The 26,528-nt window shown below is 49.3% G+C and overlaps 1 protein-coding gene across 2 annotated transcripts in view; it reads left to right on the top strand.

Moving 5' to 3' along the window:
- The window catches only part of GRIK3 (glutamate ionotropic receptor kainate type subunit 3), a 131,122-nt gene that overhangs the window by 72,952 nt on the left and 31,642 nt on the right, over window positions 1-26,528 (top strand). For both annotated transcript variants that reach the window (XM_036396940.2, XM_036396942.2), the window contains exons 2-10: window positions 495-671; window positions 1,591-1,848; window positions 3,379-3,560; window positions 8,406-8,459; window positions 14,040-14,213; window positions 16,908-17,051; window positions 19,365-19,472; window positions 23,052-23,165; window positions 25,705-25,908. In XM_036396940.2, the coding sequence (XP_036252833.1) occupies window positions 495-671; window positions 1,591-1,848; window positions 3,379-3,560; window positions 8,406-8,459; window positions 14,040-14,213; window positions 16,908-17,051; window positions 19,365-19,472; window positions 23,052-23,165; window positions 25,705-25,908 (1,415 nt within the window). The remainder of the gene's footprint in view (window positions 1-494; window positions 672-1,590; window positions 1,849-3,378; window positions 3,561-8,405; window positions 8,460-14,039; window positions 14,214-16,907; window positions 17,052-19,364; window positions 19,473-23,051; window positions 23,166-25,704; window positions 25,909-26,528) is intronic.

Consider the following 26,528-nt stretch of genomic DNA (forward strand, 5'->3'; position numbering starts at 1 on the left):
GGGAACTAAACATGCAGAACAATAAAAAAGGAGAAGGGGACTGAAAATGGCACTGAAAATAGCCATCAGCAGCACTGCCCTGCCTGTCTCCCATGAAAGGACCAGATGGGTGATGAGGCAGGAGGATTTCAAGAGGAGGGCAGTGCCAGTTTTGTACCCAGCAACTCCTCAGAGCACAGACCATGGCAATAAGCCTGTCCACCTCCCATGGTCTGGTCCTAAAGTTTTATGGGAAGCCACTTATCTAGCTCATAAAAAATATTCCAAGATTTTAAACCACCCGTTACTGCCCCACAAAGCTACCACCCTGAACATTCTCATAGACCAGAATATAAGAGAAACCCAAGTTTTCCTATCTTCATTTCAGTACAGGACAGGTCCTCAAGCAAGCCCTGCTCCACCTGCAAACATTCCAAGAGTTTTCTCATCCTTGCTGCATAAGTTTGTGAAACAACAAATTGTGGCTCAAATGTGGATTTTTTTTTGTCTTGCAGGAGGAATCTTTGAGTACGCAGATGGCCCCAACACACAGGTGATGAGTGCTGAGGAGCAAGCCTTCAGATTCTCTGCCAACATCATTAACAGGAACAGAACTTTGCTGCCCAACACAACCCTCACCTATGACATCCAGAGGATACACTTCCACGACAGCTTTGAAGCAACTAAGAAAGGTAAGAGCAGAGCAAACTTCTGAGCAGCTTTGTGGCCATTTATTCAGCAGAAGAAAGGTCTGGTTTCCAGACCAGCAGCTTGTTCTGTCCTGCTCTCACCAGTGATCTGGATGAGAGCTCCTGCTGGAGCTGACCTTCCAGAGGCATTTTAATACAAGGGGAACAACTACCTTTTTTTGCCTCTGAAACCTCAGAAAACTCCTTTCAGGTCTGCTCTAATCCTGAGCAAAGGTCTGGAGGCCATGCCTGTGTTTGTGTCGCTGCATCCCTGGCAGTGCTCACATCCATCGCGTGGATGTTCTGTTCTCTTCACAACAGTCACTTTTGATTACTGGATAACAGCAGCACACTTGAATTGCTGAAGGGGAGGGACTGCACAGCAAAGGCTGCGAGCTGGTGACCTGAGGGCTCGTGGAGTTTGATTCTGGCTGGGGAGAAAGGAAACCTGCTGCCCGAGCTGGCAGCTATTGGAGGGATGTCAGCAGGAGGGAGCTGTCTGCTCCCAGCCAGCCCAGTGACCCCCTGTCCCTTTTCAGATGGTTCTGTGGTGGAGGCTCCCTCAGAGGAGCTGGGCACTCCTCTGTGCCTCCACCCAGCCCCTTTTCAGATGGTTTTGTGGTGGAGGCTCTGTCAGAGGACATTGACACTCCTCTGTGCCTCCACCCAGCCCCTTTTCAGATGGTTTTGTGGAGGGGGCTCCCTCAGAGGAGCTTGGCACTCCTCTGCACCTCTACCCACTGGTCTACACCCACCTGGCCTAACTCATCCTCTCTCTGTGCTCAACCACTGCTGTAATTACCCAATATCTGTGCTGGGTCAGTGCCCACAAGTGTCTGGGCTGTGCCCATGGCTGCCCCCATGGCTGCCCCATGCTTAGCCCCCCCCAGGCTTTGCTGACATCCCTGCCTTCCCCCTCCAGCCTGTGACCAGCTCGCTCTAGGGGTTGTTGCAATATTTGGACCTTCCCAAGGCTCCTGCACCAACGCTGTCCAGTCTATCTGCAACGCCCTGGAAGTGCCCCACATCCAGCTCCGATGGAAGCATCACCCTTTGGATAACAAGGACACTTTCTATGTCAACCTGTATCCTGACTATGCTTCCCTGAGCCACGCCATCCTGGACCTGGTGCAGTACCTGAAGTGGAGGTCAGCCACTGTGGTGTACGACGACAGCACAGGTGGGTAAAGAGGGGCTCAGAGAGGGAATCCTGGAGATTTTCTGTCCTGGGTCTCTTTGGGAGCTTTTCCTATGCACCCTCTCAAGAGCCAAATGATGCCCCGTGCATTGATGGGTTCTCAGGAGTTCCACACAGTGCTGTGGGAGGCCCTGGGAGCTTTCTAAGCATTTCATTCACAAAGCTCTCAGCAAGTGGGGCCAGGAACTGGCACAGGGTCATGGAGGGGTTTATTGGCATGGGGTGACCATCTCAGCCTGGCTCTTTTGGCACTGTGGTGCCCCTCTACAACAGAAAAGCTGCCTTGGAGGGAGCAGTTCCCAGCTAAAACCAAAAGCAGTTCTGGAAAGTTTTTTTTTGTTTTCTGGATAATTCTGTAACACAGAGCTGGCAAAGTTCTTCATGTAAGGAAAGCTGTTGATGGTTAAACAAAACAAAGTGCTGCACAGCTCTAGATATAGACCCCCCAAAAAACAAAAGCCACATTGGATAGCCTGTCCAACCTAATTTCACTAAACCAAATGGTTTCTTTAGGGGAGGGCTGATGAGAACACAGTTTGACATTCCTGTTTTGCAAATGTGGGTCACAGTATGTTCCCTTCGTGGCATATTCTAATGCGTTTCTTCTGTGCAGAGGGACACACTTCTCTCTTCCCCCTTGCAATAGGCATCTGCTGAAATTCTCCTTGCAACCTCAGATTCCAATAATTCCTGCTCAGCTGAGTCCACCATGGCTCTTTGCCTTGTGCAGGAAACAGAAATGAATTCTGAGGGTAGTAGGAAGTTACGAGTTGTGGTTAAGTGACCGTTACGATCTACGCGACTCATAAATCCAAGCCAATATTCATTTTTGCCTTTTGCTACTGTGCATGGTAAATATGCAGATTTTAATTTGTTGTGCAGCTGATTATATCACACCCTGCCCTTTCTCAAGGGCACATCTGCTTAAGAAAATTTTTTGTGATCCCAGAGGTTGTGAGGTTAGGACCAACCTGCTGTTCTCCCCTTCCTACCCAGTGCAGGGACCCCATCCAGCTCTACTGGCTGCAGTGGTGGCAGGGAAGCACCAGGAAAAGCCATTCTGTCCTAGAACAGCTCCTCTGGGGTCAATGGTTGACGTGTGGCGCCTTGGCTTTGATTTGGCAATGGCCATTTGAAGGAGGGATGGATGGATGGATGGATGGATGGATGGATGGATGGATGGATGGATGGATGGATGGATGATAGATGGATGATGGATGGATGGATGGATGGATGGATGGATGGATGGATGGATGATGGATGGATGATGGATGGATGTATGATGGATGGATGGATGGATGGATGGATGGATGGATGGATGGATGGATGGATGATGGATGGATGATGGATGGATGGATGGATGGATGGATGGATGGATGGATGGATGGATGGATGGATGTCAGCCCTGATCCCATTCTGTGGAGAACAGGGGAAGCACTGAGCTGCTGTGGCCCAGCAGTGGGGAAGGCAGCCCTGTAACACTGTGGGTTTGTCTCTGTGTGACACCTGAAGGCCTGATACGGCTGCAGGAGCTCATCATGGCCCCGTCCCGCTACAACATCCGCCTGAAGATCCGCCAGCTCCCGCTGGACACCGATGACGCCCGGCCTCTGCTCAAGGAGATGAAGCGGGGCCGGGAATTCCGCATCATCTTCGACTGCAGCCACCTGATGGCAGCTCAGATCCTCAAGCAGGTGAGCAGGGGGCCAGCGGGACAGCAAAGGGGCTGCCCAGGAGTCCTTGGGTGTGGGGTGGCCATGATGAAAAGTGGCATCATCCTGGGTGCAGCTTTCCCTTGGGCTGCAATCCACAGCCACACTAAAAGCTACAGCATGTCCATCCTCCAAGGACACTGCTGGATTTCTACAGAAAATGGTGTTTTCACTGAAAAATTTGAAGTACCAAAAAGTGGCTGTGGGTGAGAACAAAAAAATGTTACAGGAAGAGAAGGGGCTGTGCTGAATGCAGCACCCAGCCCAGGCTGGTGCTGGACAATTCTGTGGCTCTCCCTGCAGCCGCACAGCCCCAGCTTTCTTCCCTCTTCCCCCTTCTCCCTTCATTCAAGCTGGCTCTCCCAGCCAGGAGGGACTGCATCCTCTGTCCCTTCCCCAGCAGCGTCTGCAATTCTTGGACTTTAAGCCAGATGTCAGTGATTTTCCATTCTTTTGGGCTCCCTCCTTTCTTCCTCCACAAGTTCCTCCACTGGAATTCTTGCTGCTCGCCCCAGCTCCTCCTCATTCCCAAGTGCCTTTGTGTTTCAGGGTTAATATGAGGCAGAGGAAAAGGCTCTCACAGAGATGCTAAAAACCAGCTGGTGGAAGTGTTGCTCCTATCAGCCCAGCACAACACCACCACACAGATTAAATAAATCCCTGAAGGGGTGAGAAAGCAAGCACAAGGCAAGAGCCTTCCCCTGCAGCCTGCTTGATGCAAAATGAAGGGAAGTGCTCAGAGATCTTGGAAAGCCTGGGAGGGATTATTATGGGAAGCAATAGAAGGGGCTCATTGTCTCCTGCCAGTTATTGTCCCGTTCTGGTTGTGTTTGGTGCTGCTCACTTATTATGCAGTTTATTATAGTTTATTGTGCCATCTGCTCAGCTCATCACCGCTGGTGCAGAGTGAGGAAGATGGAGGAGAGGGGGGACTAGGGGAGACAAGTCTCTCTAAGTCCTTCTGGCTGGGTTTTTGTCTGTGTTGGGGTTTTGTCAGGACCTGAAGCCACGGATTTCAGCTTAGCAATAAAAGACAGTCTATTTTTACTCAGGGAAATACTAGTGTATTTTCAGAGTCTGGGAAGTTGCATGAACCCAAACCACAGCCTGACTGCTCTCTGCATTCCTGGCCACTCTGGTGTGTAACATCAGGCAGGTTCAGAGCAGTGCACCATGACCTGCAGGTCACCTGCATCTGCTGAAGACTAGGAGGTGTAAAAACCTCGTATTTTCCTCACTTGTCTACCTGTAGCAAGAAATGTATGCCTAGAGGTGCCACTTTCATTTCTTTTCCACTGAAAGTACGAGCTAGGCAAAACCATCTCCTAGAGGAGGGGAGTCTGCTTCCCTTCATAGCAGCAGAAGAACAATGCACAGAACAAATAATAGACTGGGGAAAAAAAACAAACAGGGAGGAAGGCCCAGCATTCTGTTTATGGCAGAATCAGTAATATTAATATTTTATTGCCATTATGTGCCTTTTGTAACATTTTGGTCACTACACCAGTCAGCTCTGCAGACATTTGGCTGGACGGAGTCCCTGGAGTCTCTTGGCCCTGCTGCCACCCCCATGGATGGCAACAAGGTTCTCACAAGACTTGTGCTAAAATTTCCACTCCTTGACTCTGATTTTCATTGCACATCTTCAGAAAACACAGAAGGTTTGAGCACCTACAGCCTGTGCTGGCTGAGCAGCTCTAATGAGCAGTGCACACACCATCATGTTAGTCAGGATCTTGCTCCCCAGGGATTCAAGGTTCCATGATCAGCACAGCACTGATCATCTGGGCAGTTTTTGAAATTGGAGTAGTAAAAAATGCATGGATTAGTAATCCATGAGTAACACCACATGAGCCAGCACAACACCACATGAGCCAGACTGTCACCTACTGCTCCAGCCTGGGTCCCTTGGTGTGACCACATCAAACCATCCATTAGTTTGTCCTCTTGGAAAACAAATAATTGTAGAAACCTATCACAGAGTGAGTCCTGCTTGTGAGACTCTCCTGTTCTACCCCAGATTCTCCAGCCTTCCTCAGTTTTGGTCCCTTGTTGTCACTCCAGGTCTGTTCCCAGGCTGTCCTGAGCAGCCTCTGTGCTCCACAGGGCACAGCTGTGCCTGTCAGCTCTGACAGAGCTCCTGCTCTCATCCCAGCCACTGCCTGTGGCTTATCCACCAGGATGATCATTTATTCATTTCCCCACAAACCCAGATGCATCCTGCCCCAGGCTGCCAGGGCTGGGAAGCTGGAGCTTCCTTCTGACAGCAGCTCTGGGCTCCTCAGCTATGGCTAGAGTGATCCAGATGTAGAACATGAACTGGGATCTCATTATTTGCTCCAGACTGGTTCCCCATCACTAACTGGTGCCATTCCCTGCTTCAGCTCTTTGAACCAGGGTGTGCAGGAGGGAGGGAGCTTCACTGCAGCCCCCTTGATGCACTGACCAGACTGGGGGACAGGATAGTGAATGGCCACAGGGACAGCCCCCAGATTCTCCAAAAGCTACTTCCAGAGCAGGAAACCTGGGGTGAAATCACACTTTGGAGTCACAATATCTCGGCTTGCAATCCCAATCCTTTTCTTTTCCCTTGTTTTTTGACATCTCACTTCTTTTCAGACTGTCACTTCCTTCCTCGGAGGTAAATTCCGCCCTAGTAATTTTAGCAAAAAAACCAAGGGAAGCAAACATTTCCTGGGGGGACTTGAAGTCACTTTCCCATCAGTGGGGATTTTAAAGTGCTCTTGCATGTGTTTTCTCCAGAAAACATGCTCACACAGTCAGCATCCCAGCCAAACCCACAGGAATCTTCCTGTCACCAGCCACCAGTTTCAAGGTGACCTTTCTCACAGACTGAAACGTGCTCCCCCCACGTTGTGAAGGGTCTGGACATGGTCATCCAGCCAAGGCCCCTTCAGCCCATGGTTGTCCTCTGAAAGAGCTTCCAGACAGTCTGTTCTCTCCAGTGCTCAGTTATGCAAATCCCAGCAATCTGCAGGAGCCATCCTGTGTGTAGGGCTGGCAGGGAGTCTCAAGCTGTGCTGGCCAAGGGCCCTCAGGACCCTTATCCCCTAAAGCTGAGGGACAGGGGATGTTCCCACTCCCCATCCTTGTGCCTGCACCTTCACTGACCCATATTGTATTTGTGGGGTGCCCCAATGAAAGAAGGAATGATGAATCTGACTCCATGTTCTCAGAAGGCTCATTTATTATTTATTGAAGGCTAATTTATTATTTTATGATACTATATTATAAGAAAGAATACTATACTAAAGAATACTAAGCTAAACTATACTAAATAATACAGAAGGGATACTTACAGATGGCTAAAAAGATAATAATGAAAAACTTGTGACTCTTTCCAGAGCCCTGACACAGCTTGGCACTGATTGATCATTAAGTCAAAACAATTCACATGAAACCAATCAAACAACCACCTGTTGGATAAATAATCTCCAACCACATGCCAAAGCAGCAAAACACAGGAGAAGCAAATCGGATAGTTATTGTTTTCCTTTTTCTCTGAGGCCTCTCAGCCTCCCAGGGAAAAATCCTGGGTGAAGGGATTTTTCAGAAAATATGAATGTGACAGTCCCACTCCTCAACCAGGCCCTAGGTCAGGATCTGACTGTTGTGTTCAGGAAGGAGGGACAGAGGCAGGAGCTCCATGAACTCAGTGCACAGATGGGACTGAAGGTGGGCATGCAGATCCCCAGAATTACTCATGTCAGGAATCAAAACCCTTTCAGCTGCCTTCTTAGACACTACATGGATGTGTGACTACAGAACAGGCTCTTTATGGTCAATCTGCACAGGTTTCTGGGAGGCTGCTCATGGTTTGGTGTTGGAGGAGGAAAGGTGACCTCCTTTCCCAGCTGTGCCAACAGAGCCTGTGGCCCTGGAGGATCCTGCACCCATGAGTGAAGTGTTACCATGCCCTGGTCTCCTTGAGCCAGGTCTCCTAAGCTCTTGGAGATCTATTTCACACCCAAGATAGCTCAGCTACCTTAGAAGGCATAAAATCAGCAGGATGGCTTCTGTGGTAGCGTTGGAAAGAAAAAGGTTTTAATGAAACAAAACTCTTTACAGAGAAAAACCCAGCCAGGTGCAAGAGGTTCTTGCTCCTGATAAAACAACTCACAAAAGCAATTAGTTTCTTTGTTCTCTTCTTTTTCTAGTAAATTGCTCAGGTGGGACTTTTAAGCTCCTGTCCAATTGGCTATCCTTAAGTTTGAGGTGAAGTCCTCCAAGTCCTATGAGATTTTTCACCTAATTGAGGAGAGAAACTTCTGGGCTTTTTTCCTTTTTAAGGGGACAAAGGACAGTTTTGTCGCTCCATCAACAGAAGGCACATTCCTATACCCTGGCACAGCCAGGGACACCCAGTGTCACCCAGAAATGCCACCAGCCCTCATGGCAGCTGCACACTGAGGCTTTGCCATGGTTTCACAATGGTTTGAGGACTACAACTCTGCTCAGCTCAGCACTTGAGCATGTGCCTGTTGCTGATGAGCCTGGCTTCACTGCTCCATGGCCTTAGTCCTGAATCCAAACCTGGTGTTTCCAGTTTCTTAACTGCTCCATGGCCTCAGTCCTGAATCCAAACCTGGTGTTTCCAGTTTCTTCACTGCTCCATGGCCTCAGTCCTGAATCCAAACCTGGCGTTTCCAGTTTCTTCACTGCTCCATGGCCTCAGTCCTGAATCCAAACTTGGTGTTTCTGGGTCTCTCCTGCCACATTTACCTACAAGATCTGAGTTTTATGTTGCATGGCAGCTGTAATGTTCTTGTACCCCTTTACTAACCCCTTTCCCCTCCTCTTCTTAAGGCTATGGCAATGGGGATGATGACAGAATATTACCACTTCATCTTCACCACTCTGGTAAAGTATCTGGCTGTGCACACACCTTGTACACACTGATGGGGATTGGGATGTGAGCACAGAAAGCAACCTGTGCACACTGAGAGGGGTGGGATGTGGGGGGCAGCTGGAGGTGGAGGGTGGGATGGGTGTCTGATCCTGGTCTGCACTGCACTGCCATGGGGAGGGAAATGCAAGAAAAGGAGGGACCTGGGACCCTGCCAGGAGGAGAGGACAGGGCTGGAGCTGCTGCAGGTCAGGGTCAGACCCCAGTGGCCTGGCTGTAACTCCTCTGCTCTGCAGCACTGCCTGAGAGCTGTCAGCCCCACCTTTTCCTGCAGGATGGCTCCTCTCTCTTGCATGAGGAATCTGGGGGATTTGGGGGTATTAATTTCAGGAATTTTGAGACTGAATTTCATGAATGCTGGGAATTTTTGGGAATTAATTCTGGGGATTCGGGGAATTTTGGGAATTCCCACCTTTTTCTGCAGGATGCCTCCCCATTCCTGTATCATGAGTTTTGGGACAGAATTTTGGGAATTTTGGGACTGAATTTCAGGAATTTTGGGGCAGTCCCTCCTTTGGAGTGCACAGATGAGGGTTCTGGTTTTATTTCCCCTCCCAGTCACTTTGATTTCAGTGTAGCCTCCCACAAACTGACAGTGAGCACAGGGAGAGTGCAAGGCTGCAGCCCCCACCCAGGATTTGGTGGGACCCTGATGCAGCAGGAGCTGGGAATGGGCACCCAGGACCCCTCTGGAGCCAGGAGCAGCCCTGCTGTGGTCCAAGCCTCAGCCCTACAGGTTTATTTTGCAGGAGGGGAGCTCAGCCTGACACTAACTCCACTCTGTTAAACGTGGGCCAGTCCTCTCTGACTCTGGGAGGCATTTGGCTTTCCTGGCAGGGTCACTTTTGTCTCCATTTAAGATGCTATTGTCTAGTCTGCTGTTGAATTTGGTGTGATTTTGAAAATCCAATTTATCTTTTTTGCCTTTAGGAAAGAAACAGACGAAACTAACCCTTAAAAACTACAAAATTTATTTTTCAAATGCAAAAGACATTTTAATTACCCCTGCTGCCATTATCTATTCCAGGCAGCTTTAAGCATTTCCCAGATAACCTCCTATTAATCAGCCCCAGCTGAGCCTGGAGTACATTTCATGTGTAGGTACAGCCTGGAGGTGGGAAAAGAGGAATTATAATAAATTAATAGATAAGCAATCACAATTAATGCCACTTTCCTGAAATAACAGTTATATCATGGGAAAGATATTTTAATCTGTCATTCCTTAAGGCAATGTTTTCCTAGCTTGCAATGCCTGTGCTTCAGCTTCCCCAGTACGAGACCCATGGGGTGCTAATGAATTAGTCTATTATGTTATACTGAATGTTTCTAAAAGGTCCCCAGTCAATACTGAGCACAGTGTATCAACACTTGGCATGAAATGCTTCAACATTTCGCTAGGCAGCACGACTACAGTTCACTGACTCCAGCAAGAAGAGCCCCATCAGCCTTTTCCACCACAGGAGGAGGAGGAGGATGTCTGATGAGCACTGGTCCCTGTCACATGCAGATTTTACACCCAAAGCCCTTCAGGGAACACCCCAGATCTCCACCCTTGTGGGGGCTTTGGGTGAGCTATGCAGGTATAAAAGCTGCATTGCAGGTTTAGTCTCAGAACACGTGGAAAATGCTGGTCCAAATGCGACGTTTTGGTGAAGTAGAAAGGGTCTTTCCTTTTGCACTCAACACAGAACATGGGAAACCAGGTGTTAAAATCTTAATGGGGAGCAAAAAGTAACCTTTTTTAAAAAAATTGTGTTTCGTATCATCTCTGTCCCTCTTCTTTCAGGAAGAAAGTATTTTATTTTATTTATTCTTTTAATACTCCATGTTTTAAGCCAATATTACAGAAGGTATTTTTGCAATTTCTATATTTTTCATTTTTTTGGTAGAAAATGAAGCCTTTTTCTGGAGATGGAACTATAACTCTATCAACACTTTTCAAAGCCCTGGTGAAACTCTTGTACCCTGACATTCCTACAGCATAGACTCAGTTATATCTTGACACTTTTCCTTGTTTTGTTCAATATTTGAGTCTGTTAATTCTTTGACATTTATGAAGTGAGATAATGCAAAATTGCAACGAGAAAAAACAAAGACTCAGCAGTGTGTAAAATGGGGCTTTGGAGCCACAGCCAAGCCCTGCTAGATCCCAGGGCAGAGCTGTGGGGACACCTCACCCACGGGATGCCCTTCCTGGACCACTTTTCCAGCCTCCCTCTGAGGATGTGGCATCACTGAGGATCAGTCCCAGCACTGCTGCCACCACCAAAGAGCCCAAACTGGGCAAAATGGGGAAGGGGGAGAGCATCACAGGAGCACTGAGAGCAAAATTAAGGGTGCAGGGGAGAATTAATCTGCAGTACAGAAAATAATGAGTGAAAGGGAATGTAGATGAGGTGGAAAATAGAACCAGATGTTTCAATTTGTGGCTGTGCAGGAGCAGAAAATCCAGAAGAAACTGATCTGATGATTCCCATCCACACCTCCCCACGTCCTGACACTCAGCTGGTGTTCTGAATTATCCTCTGATTCCAGGAGGTGATAAATCAGGCTGCAGCTGAGATTTAAACTGGAACCAAAGAGGGATCTGATGGATGCTTGGTTTCTATAGGAACTTGGTGAAAGGAAGGGTCAGGTGGGGAGCAGCAGGGCAGGGGCAGCACCCAAAATACCAGTGGGATCTGAGAGGTGGCCAGGGCTGCTGGTTTGACAGATGGGCAGCAGAGACCATGAGGGCTGCAGCTCAGGGATCTGATTTGTCTCACCCAGTCACATTCTGAGGGGAAAATCATCGGATTTTGCAACCAAAAATTATTTCCTCACAACAATTTCTGGAATACAAACTGAAGTGTTTGATTAAAAATGAATCCTGAGAAAAACAGACCCATTCCAGCAGGTCAGGCACAGAACTGCTGTCCCCACTCCCAGCCAGAGACACGAGCACCTGTCTGAGGTCAAACCACTGTATTTGCCCTTAGCTCCCTTAAGTCATTTAAAAGTCAACATTGTGGCCTGTTCTTCACAGTGCCCTTTAACAGAAGGTGAAGGTTTGCACTTGCAATTTTTCAGGGTTAAAAAACAGCCCAAAAACCCAAGTCCCAACTGCCATTGCAGGGTGATTAATGATTTGGTCCCTGCTGCACCTGCAGCTTTGAGCACTGCATCCATCAGCAGTGAGCCCTGGGGCTGCAGAGGCTGGGGCCAGGCTTACAGGAAAGATCAAACCCCCAAAGCTTATTAAAGCAAAACAGCCATAAGAACCCTCACTCCCCCACAGAGAATGATGCCTCAGTTGCTGGCAAGTGGTGCTGCTGTCCTGCTTTGCTTAGGGCAGCACATATGGGACTTTGCCAGCCCCCTGTGGGCAGATGGGGGCTGCAGATGGGAGGCCCCACAGTGTGGCTGTGTCCCACCAGCACAGCCCCAGCACAGAGCACAGAACAGACACAGCCACATAGCACAGAACAGGCACAGCCACAGCACAGAATAGTTCCAGCCACAGCACAGAATTGTTCCAGCCACAGCACAGAACAGCCCCAGCACACAGCACAGAACACAGAACAGCCCCAGCACACAGAACAGAGCACAGAACAGCCCCAGCACACAGCACAGAGCACAGAACAGCCCCAGCACACAGCACAGAACAGCCCCAGCCACAGCACAGAACAGCCCCAGCCACAGCACAGAACAGCCCCAGCCACAGCACAGAATAGTTCCAGCCACAGCACAGAACAGCCCCAGCACACAGCACAGAGCACAGAACAGCCCCAGCACACAGCACAGAACAGGCACAGCCACAGCACAGAACAGGCACAGCCACAGAGCACAGAACAGCCCCAGCACACAGCACAGAACAGCCCGAGCACAGAACAGCCCCAGCACACAGCACAGAACAGGCACAGCCACAGCACAGAACAGGCACAGCCACAGAGCACAGAACAGCCCCAGCACAGCCACAGAGCACAGAACAGCCCCAGCACACAGCACAGAACAGCCCCAGCACAGCCACAGCACACAGCACACAGCACAGAACAGCCCCAGCACATAGCACAGAACAGCCCCAGCACAGAACAGCCCCAGCACAGCCCCAGCATCTCCTCCCATACTGAAGCTCATTTTTGAGAAGCCCTTGTGAGAGCAGGGAGTGTCACATATTCACCCCCACGCTCCATTGCAGACTCGTGGCGTTGCCTTTCCGCCTCCCCGCGTTTAAACTGCCGTGAAACCCTTGCAGAAGTTGTTCAGGATAAATGCTGATGAAATATATCCCATCCAACAAATGGTTCACCCCTGACTGCCATCTCACCCCACTCCCTCACTCCCCACCTTGGGTGAGCTGGCTTTGGGGAGCAGATCAGCTGCCACCTGCTCCTGATGTGCTGTCTAACCCAAAACTCCTTCCTCAGCACTGAAGCTGATATTCAGACACGTGGAGAGCCAAGAGCTGCCCCACAGCAGTGCTTCCCCAGTGCCCCCCAGTATCCCCAGTGCCCCTTGCCAAGCCATGCAGGCAGGCTGGCAGCCAGCAGAGCTGAGCACTGCCTGGCTCTGCTTTTCACATCCTATAAAGGGCACCCTCATTCATCTGCAGACTGTGTAGGCTGGCCAGAATGTCAAGAAATGCGTCTTAGTTCCTCTTTGATAGTCTGCAAATTGGTGTTTTGCATTCAGAGTGACTCTGTCATCCCCAGCACCCTGTGGGCCTCAGCACTGCCAGCAAATCCTCTGTGGAGAGGCCCATGGGAGCTCCAGACACAGAAACTCTGCCTTGTCCCCCCTCCCTGGGTCACAAGTCTCTTTTTCTAGGGTCACAGGCAGGTTTTCTCCCCACAATCCACTCTCTTTCATGCTGAGAACAGGTTCTTTGGCTCTTTGGTAGGAGTTCCCTTCTGCTGTGTGTGGGGGAATCTGCACATACGGCGCCCAAATTGCACCAACACCTCCAGGCCTCTGCAAGCAGCCACTGACGGCAGCAGGCAGCACAATCCTCTGAGAATCCTCTGAATTCCTGAGGGATCTGTGCTGTGACTGTGCTCACAGGGGTCTTGGGATGAGGGAAGAGACAAGGATCTGACTCCATGTTTCAGAAGGCTTGATTTATTATTTTATGATATATATTATATTAAAACTATACTAAAAGAATAGAAGAAAGGATTTCATCAGAAGGCTAGCTAAGAATAGAATAAAAAAGACTAATAACAAAGGCTTGTGGCTCGGCTCTCTGTCTGAGCCAGCTGGGCTGTGATTGGCCATTAATTAGAAACAACCACATGAGACCAATCCCAGATCCACCTGTTGCATTCCACAGCAGCAGATAACCATTGGTTACATTTTGTTCCTGAGGCCTCTCAGCTTCTAAGGAGGAAAAATCTAAGGAAAGGATTTTTCATAAAAGATGTGTGTGACACTGTACTTCCTCCCACCTCCTGTGGGCTCCGCTGTCTCGCTCCAAACACAGACACACCGACCGACGCAGAAAACTCAAACAAAACAAAGCTAAGCAAAATGTTTAAAACCGGTTTCTCTCTTTTAAGGATCTTTATGCATTAGACCTAGAACCATATCGCTACTCTGGGGTGAACCTGACCGGATTCCGGATCCTCAACGTGGAGAACCCCCACGTGTCCTCCATCATTGAGAAGTGGTCCATGGAGAGGCTGCAGTCGGCGCCCAAGGCCGAGCTGGGGCTCCTGGATGGTGTGATGATGGTACGGGCAGTTCAAACAGGGCACAAGGGTCTGGGAAGCAGGGCAGGAAGGCAGGAACAGTCATTGAGGCCTAAATGCTACTCTTATTGGTTTTTGTACCAGTAACAACTCATCCCAGGTATCTGCTCTGAGGCGCTTTCTTGCATTCTTTAACAGCTGTTCCTCAAAGTCTGGGGTGAAACATTCACCCCACTGCTGTGGGGCCAGCTGACAACAGATTGTCACCAGACAAGCCAGGACATGTCCCAAAGGGGTCCAGCTGTCCCTGAGAGCAAAGGGACACGAATTCTTTAACAACTGTCCCTCAAAGACTGGGGTGAAGCCCACACCCCACTGCTGTGGGGTCAGCCACCAACAGATTGCCACCAGACAAGGTAGGTAGCCAGGATGTGTCCCAAAGGGGTCCAGCTGCCCCCAAGAGCAGAGGGACATGAATTCTTTAACAATTGTCCCTCAAAGTCTGGGGTGAAGCCCACACCCCACTGCTGTGGTAAAGATCCTGCTTGGGCCCAGCTGCCAAGAGATTGCTACCAGACAGGTAGCCACATTGTCACCAGACAGGTAGCCAGGATGTGTCCCAAAGGACTCCAGCTTTGAGCCCTCAAAGCTCCTTTGGCTTTGCTCTCAGCCCCAAGAGCAAAGGGACACCAGCACCCAGGGCTGGCAGCACAGCATACAGCCAGGCTGGACCAGGCACTCTGCTGAGACTGAGATGGAGGAAAGAGCCAAAGCAATGGGCAGAGATGGGCTGAGCTGCAGCTTTGATGACTCCTTTTAGGGCCTGATGGCAGCTCTGCTCTGCTGAGTTACTGCTGGGAAGGTACAGCACCTGCTCTCCCATCTGTCTTCCCTGCCAGGCTGTCTCCGACCCCCAGAACTGTTGACTGCCTCCCTCCTTCCCTTCCCTTTAGATCTGCCAGAAAGTGGCAAAGCCTCCCAGACCTTCACCTTGAAGTGGCTCCTCAGATGCCTGCTGCTGTGTTTGTTGTTAGGGGAGAGACCCCCACTCTCCTGCAGGCTCCTACCTCTCCCCAGGCTGAGCCCCACTGTGCCTGCAGCACAGCTCGGTCCCCATCCCCTCTTTGCTCTCTCAGAGGGATCCTGCCTTTGATTCCTCCTTGCCAGGTGTCTGTCCACTGAGGCCCTGGACTCAGCTGGGCATTACAGTCTGTAATTCACCATGAAATTGCATGGACATATCCTTGCCCCCCTTTCCTCCAGCCCCAAATTCCCAAAGCTGTCCCTGCTGTGGTCCATACTCGCCCACGGATGCAGGTGGGGCTCCTGCTCTTCATGCTTGGTTGCTGAGGGAAGGGAAGGTCACAGGGATGGCTGCCAAGGCTGGGGGATTTTCTCCATGGCTACGTCCTGTGAGATGTTTGCTCAGTTATTTGCTGTATTATTTTGTTTTATTGTGGTTTATTATGCTGCTGCTACACTCACATCTGTTTCGTGGCTCCGTGAAGCCAGCAAATAATGTATTTTCACTAGGAGGTCTTACCACATCAGAGTGAGAAATAAATCCAATTCTCTTGATCAGTGTTTGGATGTAAGATGGGGCATCTCAAATTGAATCTAAAATCATCACATTATATGGGGGAAAAAAAGTTCTCCCTAGTTCAGATTACTGAAATGCTAGAATATGTTACAAAGCCATGAGGTCCTGATTTTGGTGACAGCTTGTGTCATTTTTGGAAAACTGTGTGCCCACAAACATCTCTGTTTCTTATTTTCCCATATATAAAATAGTGTAGAAAATATGTTCTCATATAGTTTTTTTTACACTCAGACAAAACAGACTCGATATTAAGAAAACTCTGTTACTACCTTCCACATTTAGAAGCCGTTGCCTCCCTCTTTGACACCACAGCAGGAAATGTGCAAGAAACAACTCGAACAGACAAACGGCACTTCCAGAATCGCTGATTTTAGACAAAACCCTGAGCTTTTGATCTAAACAACCAAGGAACCATCAGGGAGCATAGGCAGAGAAACCCTGGGGCTGGCAGGGGTAACTCAGAGCAGGTTCCACCTTTTCTACTGTGAAAAACGCCAATAATTTGTTTTTAAAATTTTAAAAGTTTAATGGTTATAAAAATAGTAATACAATTAGAGTAATAATAATTTGGACAATTTGAATTAGGACAATATGAGACAATAAAAACAAAGAGTTATGGACAGTCCCGGTACCTTTTTCTGGGCAAAATAAGACTGAAAAAGGAGCCACGTTAACAGAGGATTAACCCTTAAAAGCAACAGCCTGTTGCATATTCCTATATCTCATACATGATGCATAAATTCCATTCAAACACAGATTCTGTCTGGTCATCATCAGCTTCTTCCTCATAATCCTAACAGCATCGTCCTGCCCGAGCGAGGCGGGAAGAAGTTCATTTCTCCTGATAATGGAGCAATAAATTCTCTTTCTCTGAAAGATTTAGGTGTCCTGTGACTGCTATCACAGTACAAGTCCTTTTTTTTTAAAAAAAAAAGTATCCTGCATCGCACAGTTCCTATTTTAACATTTTGTCATAACCCAAAACTACATTTAACGCACCGCTTAAAGAGAATTAATACAGCACCACTTTCTAACACAACACATACGATATTCACTTGAATATTTGCCAAAAGCCAATCGCAAAAATTGGCGTTTTTCACACGGCGAGCCACCGACGCTGTCCCCCTTCCCTTTAGACAGACGCTGCCCTGCTGTACGACGCGGTGCACGTGGTGTCCGTGTGCTACCAGCGCGCGCCGCAGATGACCGTCAACTCCCTGCAGTGCCACCGCCACAAGGCCTGGAGGTTCGGAGGCCGCTTCATGAACTTCATAAAAGAGGTAAAAACGTGGGTTCTGTTTGACTATAAGCATTATTTCCCCCCCATGAGGAGCAGGTTCCCAGGGGTAGGTAGTGGAGGATTGGTAGGTGCAGCGTTAGAAAACTCCCTGGACCGGGGGTTGTGCAGTCCCTCAGTGCTCCCACTGATGCCTTAGGATTTTAGCTTTTATATCTATTTTATAGCTTTTTTTCATCTATTTGTAGTCCTGCAGTTCTTTAGTGTAGAACTCTAAACTCCATATGCAGTGTGAGCTGCTGTGCTGGGCCCAGGACCAGGGAAGAGATGAGAATCTTGACTCTGTGTTTCAGAAGGCTGATTTATTATTTTATGATACATATTATATTAAAAGAAAATGATATATTAAAACTATACTAAAAGAATAGAAGAAAGGATTTTATCAGAAGGCTAGCAAGGAATAGAAAAGGAATGATAATAAAATCTTGTGACTGCCTCGACACAGGTGGCTGTCATTGGTCATCAAGTAAAAACAATTTCACATGCTGGGTGAACAATTCTCCAAATCACGCTCCAAAGCAGCAAAACATGGAGAAGCTGAAGCTTCTCAGCTTCTCAGGAGAAAAGATCCTAATGAAAGGATTTTTCATTAAGTATGTCTGTGACATATTTCCCATTTTGGGCAGACACAACAATTCCTCTGCAGGCCTGGCAATCAAGGACACCTCACTGCCTCAGGCCTTGAAAAAATGTAAAACAAAAGTGAGTTGGGGGGGGAGAAAACTTGGGGTAAATGACTTCATTAGCTGAAGCTGTAGCTGGGAGATGAACCCCCAGCAGGCAAATGGACCAAACTTATAAAAGTGTGAAAACCTGTCGTCATCGATTCTTTGGGTGTAGCCCCTTGTGGGGGGGTTTCATCTGCCCAAAATGTACCTGAGGACCCTTCAAAAAATATAACTGCATTTTATTGCCTTAATTTTGTCTGGCCTCTGTTTTTAGGTAGCCCAGAAAGGCATCAGCCCCGCGGGAGCTGCAGGGCTCAGCACTGCAGCTGTGTCTGCTCCAGCTGGGCTCGTCAAACATTCCGTGTTTTCCCCGGCTCCCGGGGGGCTCCGAGGGCTGCACATCCCACAGGCAAACCACCTGCACACCCAAATGAGCAAACACCAGCCTCCCCAGGACTCCAGGGTGGCAAGGCTGGGAGCAGGCTGTCACTGCTCCTCAGGAATTAATGAGGGAGAGCCAGAGGAGCTCTCTGTTTACTGGGAGAGACGCCAGTTACTCCCCCTGAGAATGCATTGTGCCACCTTGATCACACTGGAATATTTCAAGCTCCCCCACCCATAAAATAAACACATTTCTCTGTGAGCAGCCTGCACGGGGCTGCTCAGGGGAGAGATCCCCAGGCTCAGCTCCCCACTGCTGGGATGTGATGCCGAGCAGCAGCCTGGCATTCCTGCAGGAGCATCCTCCTCAGGACAATGCCACAGCACACCCAGCTCTGTCCCCAGGCATTGCGCACCTCACTGTCCCCCAGCTCCTGCTCTGCTGGCACACAGCACCTGGCTGGGGGTTCTATCACCTCTTAAATCAGAGAGATTCATTCTAGAGTGCTGCAGTGGGAAAGAAATCAAATTACATGGGGTTTTTTTGTGGAATTGAATTGAGACATCTTCACCCCAAGCTCCTGCTCCTGGTCCCAGTCAGACCAGGCTGTTCAGGACCTCAGTCAGCCAAGCACTGAAAAATCTCTGGGAATGGGATGTCCCCAGTCCCAGTGAGCACCTTCCCATCCTTATGCTGCCAAAAACTGAAGCAGGGCACCAGCAGCACATGGCCCCAGACTCCTGTGCCTGTTTCCAAACCCCAGATCTTGCTTGCATGAACACATTCTTGGCCTCTTCTGCTCCACTCTCCCTCTGGAAGGACAGAGGGAAGCATCCCCAACATTTAAGCTTCCACACACCTTGGAAGCAGCAGCGAGTTGGTGCACAAAGGGATTTCTCCTGGCTGGAGCTGCCCCAGAGCCGGTGTTTATCAGCACCACAAGGATGAAGGCAGTTCACAAGGATGCTGTGATAAATGCAAGTCGTTTTCTACTGAGTCATCACGTCCTGCAACAGCTGGTGAGCACAAAAGGTGCGAACAGAAATTGTAGCAAGGACTGCAAGAGAGGGAAGGAAATCTCCAGCTCCGTCTGCAGTCTGAGCAGCAGCAGAGGGATTATTAATTAATCAGGCTCTTTAGGGAGAAAGAACCAGCATAAGGGCTAATTAAAAGAACATACAGTGGAGGGCAAAAGATTATTTATGATACTGAGTAACAGCCCTGCTACTTTTTCTCCCTTCCACAGGCCCAATGGGAAGGATTAACGGGACGCATTGTCTTTAATAAAACCAGTGGTTTACGGACAGATTTTGATTTGGATATCATCAGTCTCAAAGAAGACGGCCTTGAAAAGGTAGGCAGGGTTTGTTTTATCTGCATGTGGCTGAGGATAACGCTGGTGCTCAGCAACAGAGAGATGGTTGGTGCTGTATTGATTCCAGGTTTCTGGGGTTTATATAAAAGGATATTCACTTTGTGGGATTTCTCAGATCCTTTTCCATGCTCAACCATGACTCACTCGCCCTGAAGCCAGTGCGTGGGATTACAGATTGCAGAAGTGCTTGTGGCACTTTTCCTGGGATAGTGGAGGCAAAAGAAACTTTCTGAGCATCCATTAACCCCTCCCTGCCCTAAGCAGGCAGGAATGATGCCTGTCCCACTCCGTCTTGCTGGCCTGGCTCACAAACCCTCAGTTCTTCTCTGAGGAGACCACAGCCCTGGAGATCATCATCTGCAGTCATTTCCCACCATGAAATTGCCCAAGGCTGGGAACAGCCCCAGTTTATTACAGCCTGGAATCTGCAGGATGATACACTGGGTATTTTGTTTATTACCTAAGGGACAATAAGGAAAAAAGAGAAGTGTGGCCTTGCCTGTCTGGCTGGGGGGTGTCATGAGGGTCGAGAGCATGAAAGCTGCAGCCTTAGGTCCTCCAAATTAGTGCAGATCTCCTCGGGCACAGTAAAACCATGCTGATGTGCAAATCTGATCCCAGGTGTGCCTGGGGACTTAATTTCCTTCTCTTCAATTACTTAAAAAAAGCAAACTTAAATAAAAAGGCAACACACAGAGCCTTAAAGCCCTTAGAATGCAGGTTTCAAGGTGAGATCAGCTGATGACAAACAGAGCAGTGAGCGGCCAGAGCACAGGGAGCTGTGATTTCCAGGAAATTCCATGATTCTGACTACTCTGTGGGCAGCTCTGTGTCCCTGTCCTGCTACAGGTGTCTATCACCTGTACAGGAGGAATTTGGCAGGGCAGCAAGGCCCTTTCTAGAGCAGAGTCTGCTTCGAGACAGGTACCAGGTGCCCGTGGCAGCCTGGCTCTGTCCCTCTGGGCAGGGGGACAGGTTCTGAACCCACAGGACACCTGGCTGGAGTAGCAGGGGGGGATTTCAATTACCTGTGCATGGCCTGAGAGCACAGGGGACTTGTCCAGGGAATTAATCACTCAGCACAGGGAGGCAGCCCCCGGGCTGGAGGCAGCCGTGGATCCATCCTCTGTTTGGAGGGGAGGCCCCCGTGCCGCATCCCCCTTTCCTCACCATTCGGTTTTCCTGGGATTTGAAATGAATGGCAGCCACATTTCCCCACCACAGCAGCAGCTCTGTGCCTCAGGTAACACAGCTCAAGGTCACCACAGCCCTCTCCTGCTGGGGAGATTTTGGTGTCAAATAAGGAATAAAGGAAACGTTTCAAATCAACACAGTGACCTTCAGTCTGGCTGGTTAAGAAAGGAGGCAGGACAGAGCTGAGAAAGGTGCTGGTGCCTTGCAAGAACTGAGCAGCAGCTGACCTTTGCAGCCTTATTTCCTTACAAAATATTTTGTTTATAGAGCATAACCCAAAAATAACAAGACATCTTTTTGAAGTTTAGCAGCACCGAGGCGCTGCTGGAGAGCTGTGTTGGGCGGATAATAGAAAACATTCCAGCTTTTTGTACCACATGAATCCAAATGTTTAAGCACAGCCACAGAATCACCTGTCAAACCAACACCTCTCAGGTGGGCTGAGCAGGGCTGGCACCAGCTGGAGTTATTGCAGTTCTCTGTCACATCAAGCCCACTGGAAGCTGCCAAACCTCGACGTGTCCCCTGCACACCCCATCAACTTTTGTCTCCAATAATTCAGAGATTTCACAGTTCCCACCATTATTCTTCTGAAAGCTTCGTGTCAGCTCCAGAGGGGTTTTAAAGTATCGATGTCAAATCTCTGTTGAAGCCAGAATTCTGTCAATAGTTAATCTGAACTAACAAAACACCAAACTACAAACAAATCCCAGCTGGATTGTGCTTTATGTATCACAGCTTATGTTTGTTGAGCTTTAGGATTGAACCCCCTGATCCTCATACCTCCTGGATGTTCCAGGGATTACAGGAGTATTACCAAATCCTAATTACATATAGTTTGACTATCTGACTCACACAGTTCTCTTAAAGCACTTTTTCCTTTTTCTTCCTTTTTTAATATTTTAAACTGATTAATTCGGTCTTAAGTGCCGTGCATTTAATTTTCTTAAAGAAAACGTAGCAAGGCAGAAGTGATTGGGGCTGCAGTGCAGCAAACTGGGGCCTCTCAGGCTTGCTTTTTTCCCATCCACAATAATAACAATTTTTGACATTGCAGCTGTTGTGTGATCCAAGGCAGAGATGGGGGATTGCTTCAGTTTTACCTGAAATATTTAAAACCTTTCACAAAGTTCACGGAAACTCTTCCAGAATTTATGACAATTTTTTTTTGCCAGGCAGCATTGCTCATTACAAAGTCTCTTTTTGGGGATGCAGTAAAACCAAGTTCTCCCCTTGGACTGCTGGAGAGGCTGAAGAATCTTAAAAACAGCAATAAATAAAAGATGGGAAGCTGCTGGCTCCCTCGTGGATTGAGCTGCCTGCCTTTGGCTTCTCTCCGAGTCCCACCTTGCAGTTTGACCCTACAGATGTATCGTTCTGCTCCCATTTCCAGGTGGGGTTTGTTTTTTTCTCACTGCCAGGCTGGCTCCGTGGCCACCCTGCTCCATTTGCTGGCAGCACTCCCACATCCCTGCAGCTTTCCTGACATTTTATCTCTCTGTCACAGTCCTTTAGCCACTCCTGCCTTCAAAGTTTGTCCCAAAGCCTCCCCTGCGCCGTGGAGATCAGGTTAACAGGCTTAGCCTCGCCCAGATGACTTCCTTAAACAGAGACATGCTTTGCCATTTCTGGATCAATAGACTTCATTGAAGTCTAATAATTTATTACATTTGACAGCTTGAGAAAACAGAGCACCTGAAATCGAGCTGATGTGCCTGTGCCACCCCCTCCTCTGGGTTTGCAGCCAGGATTGAGGCCCCTCTATTGCAGGGATTTCCCAAAGGGGGGCCCAGGGCCTTGCCTAGAGAGGTGTTGGAAACCTCCAGCTGATTTGCCACGGCACAGAGAGCAGGAATGGGCCCTATCAGGGATCTGCAGACCTGGTCGAGCCCTTTTTAATCCTCCCCACCAAAGCAAATTGGTGGGGAAATGGAAAAGAAAGCAAATGGACTCCGATTTGTGGTTATTTTTCTTTTGTTGTGCTTTATCCTTGCCCAGATTTGACTCTTTAGTGTGGTTTGATTGTTGCTCTGTGCGGTGCCTTTGCAAATTGTTCATTCATTCAGCCCCTAAATTCCAGCTCCCACAGTCTCCATCCACTGCAGCAGCACAGGGACTGTGGAACATGTGTCACATGTGGAACATGGACTGACCTGCAGCTGAAGGGTTAATTCATGGTAATTCCAGTTTTGCTGCTGTTTGCTGAAGAAGGAAGCAAACAAAAAAAAAAAAAAGAAATTATCTTTTTCAGGCCAGTAGGATTCTGGGAGCAAGTGAGGAATGCAAGGCAGGGATTAAGGAATGCAGTAGAGATTGAGGAATTGGAGATGGGGGGGTTCACTGTGTTGCTTTGCTTCCTCTCAGGTTGGAGCATGGAGCCCTTCAGATGGTTTGAACATCACAGAAATCTCCAAAGGACGAGGGCCCAACGTCACGGACTCGCTGAGCAACAGATCTCTGATTGTCACCACGGTGCTGGTAGGGCACTGCCACCCTGTCACTGTCCCTCCCCACATCCCCAGGGATACCCCAGGGATCCCCAATGGCTCTGAAAGCTCACAGCACCCCAGGGCCTTTTAAAAGGATGGGACTCGATACAGCGTGGATTTGTATCATAAAAGGAACGGGACCAAGGTGCCCAGAGGGGAACAGAGACAGGGGACACCTGGTCTGGGGCAGAAGGGCTGGAACCAAAGGTCTTGTATCCCTCAGCAAGGGGTTAGCAGGGTGGGAGCTGAACGTAAGCCAAAGACAGATGCTGCAGCAGCTTTCCTTGCAAATCAGCCACTCCTCCTAACGAACTTCCCATCCACCACATGACATTTTTTTCCCATTAAACATTTCCAGGGCTGTGGAATTGTCTGGGTCCAGGCCATGGTTCCCACCACACCTCAAAGGCCATGGCATAACGCAAAATGATGGAGCCAGGAGGGGACTGTCAGCCATCTGCCTTTCACAGGCTTTTTTCAGGCAACATTTCCATCTCAAGCTCTGCAAGCACGTAGGAATTACATAAGGCATGGGGTGAGATCAGTTCCCATTAATTGTGCCACTCCATGGGCCTGCACACGTGCCATGGGGCTTCCACCATGGAACCAGGGCTGTCCTGGATCCCTGTGCCCAGGGGAGGAGGGAATGTGCTCAGACCTGAGTTCTGCAGTGATTGCGCTGCGTGTGCTGGAGTCTGGAACATAAAATAGAGCCCTGGATGTTATTTGCATTTGCAACACCCCTTTGTAGTTCTGCACTGCTGTAAATGACGAGAGAAGAGCCATAGGAGGAGCCTTTAAAAGAAAAAGCATGAAAGGCTATTTTTTCCCCTTTTGCTCATATTGCAGTGACTTGTTGGAAGAGAAATATTACCCCAGCAGCCAGTGCCGCTCTCCCCAAGCAATATGGGAACTGTGAAGTTATGAAATTGAGGGCACCTTCACTGAGAAATCGATTAGCAAACTGAGAGAGCTTGTGAATTGGATGTCTGGCTATTTTCAGTAATAAATTGTGAAATAGTCCGTGAATAAGTGGTTCACAGAGTTCAGAATTACCCCCTAGGAAATGTTTGAGACCTGGAGATACATTACTGAAGCGAGCGGCGTCCTAATGTTCAGTGCTTCGGCTGTTAAATATGTATGTAATCCCTGCAGCACTTCCCAAAATTAATAGTGCTTTATGGCTGCTCTGGAGCCATGGATTTATATCGAGATCCATAGATTCAGCTGATTCACAAACAAAGCACTAATTCCAGAGCAGAAAGCTGAGGAGGCGGCGGGGGAGCGCAGGATTGAGCCGAGCTGCGCGTGCCAAGCTAAACTCCATGGGCGTGATGTGATCAGCTGGGCTTCAGCACTCTGCAAATGGGGCTCTGTGTGCTGCCACGTCCCCTCCTGACCCTGCTGCTGGGGCAAAGGAGCACCCTCTGCCCCTCTCTGGGAGCACAGAGCCCCAGGGCAGAGCTGGAGGCTGGCAGGTGGGCAGAGACAAGCACCAGCAGCCTCCACAGCCCCACGTGAGCCCTCTCCTCAGAGCACCCCACCCCAAGCCAGGCACTGTAACAGGGCTGTAATGAGTGCTCCGGACCTGCCCTCCCACCTCTTCACGCCCCCCCATGCCTGGGCAAAATCATAGGAGGCGTTTTCCAGCACAAAGCGCAGCCCTCCCTCACCCTCCCTCTCTGGCCACCCCACAGCAAGGACAGGAGCCCTGCAGACACCCCCAGTTTGAGCCAGGGACTCGCTGGAGGTACCTCACCTCCTCTTGCCTTGCAGCTCTTGCCTGCTGCCCACCACCTTTTCCATTTCCATCTGTCCTCCACACGTTTTATCCTCAGGCTCCCCCAGTGTTGCTCGTCCTCGGTGGCTGCCCAAGCCTGAGAGGAACCAAAGGATGCTGGACTTCTCTGTGTGTCCATTTCAACTCCACCTGCCAGCCCCTGCTCGAGGGGAGGGATCCACAGGTGCTTTAGCTCCTGTCCCCTGTGCTGGAGCTCTGCTGTGGGTCACACACCCCCAGCTCTCTCAGACAGCCAGAAGTGCAGCACACAGCACAAGGTTTCCCTGGCCAGAAGCAGGGCAGTGTCCATCAGGCAGTGCCAGCACAGAGTGAGCTCACTGGGGAGGTTTTGGGGTGGCCCCAGCCATGCACAGCCCCCTCACCCTGCATTTCCCCCACCAGCCTGTGGTGAATGGCAGGTGCTGTGTGCAGGGCGCGGGGGTGAGTTTGTCCTCCCCCTCTTTTGCTGTTTCAAACACTTCATTTTCAGAGCATGAAATGGTTATTTTTCTCCCTGAAATCCTACCAAATGGAAAACAGTTGGCTGCTCAGAAGAGACAAAATTAAATTTTGTGGGGTAAACAAGGTTGCTAATTAGCTGATGCGCTGTGCAAAGTTAATTTATTCCCAACATGTCACAGTGCCAGCCCTGCCTGGAGAGCCGCTGCCTGGCGGCTCGGGCTGACCTGCAGAGGTGGCCTTGCCTCCAGCTGACCCTGAACTGGGAATTTTTGCTTTCCCTGTGCAGGAGGAGCCCTTTGTGATGTTCCGTAAATCTGACACGGCGCTGTTCGGCAACGACCGCTTTGAGGGCTACTGCATCGACCTCCTGAAGGAGCTGGCCATCATCCTGGGCTTCTCCTACGAGATCCGCCTGGTGGAGGACGGCAAATACGGGGCCCAGGATGAGAAGGGCCAGTGGAATGGCATGATCAAGGAGCTCATCGACCACGTGAGTGAGCCCCTGGGTATCTGATGAGGGTTGGCTGTGCCAGGCTGTGCCCACCACTGTAAGAGCCTGAATGAGAGATGCAGGACTGCTCTTCAAAATGCAGTTTATTACATCCAAGATGTTACAGCAGTCCAGGGTTGTGGGTGACAGAGCCTGTGCCTACAGCTGTCAGCTCCAGCTGCAGGCAGGCCTGGAGACTCACATCCCTCATTCAGGCTCTTACTAATGGTGCCTCACATTGGGCACCACTGTAAGAGCCTAAATGAGGGATGTGGGACTCCAGGCTGCTCTCCAAAATGCAGTTTATTCCATCCAAGAGTTTCAGCAATCCAGGGTTGTGGGTGACAGAGCCCGTGCCTAAAGCTGTCAGCTCCAGCTGCAGGCAGGCCTGGAGACCCTTTGGTTTAGGTTACATTGCATTCTGTACTTTTCTTTTGGTTACAATGCATTACAGACTTTTCTTTGCTGAGCATCTCAATACAGTAGAACCAATCTATACCTTAACTTTTATCTACAGCCTATCATAACTACTATAATTACCATATTTATGTCACTATTCTCCAATCACTAAAAGTTAGTACATTACAGTTTAAGCTAGAAGTTGTTTTTCAGTTTTTTTG

Source organism: Molothrus ater, chromosome 24 (genome assembly GCF_012460135.2).
Source record: "Molothrus ater isolate BHLD 08-10-18 breed brown headed cowbird chromosome 24, BPBGC_Mater_1.1, whole genome shotgun sequence".
Classification (NCBI taxonomy): domain Eukaryota; kingdom Metazoa; phylum Chordata; class Aves; order Passeriformes; family Icteridae; genus Molothrus; species Molothrus ater.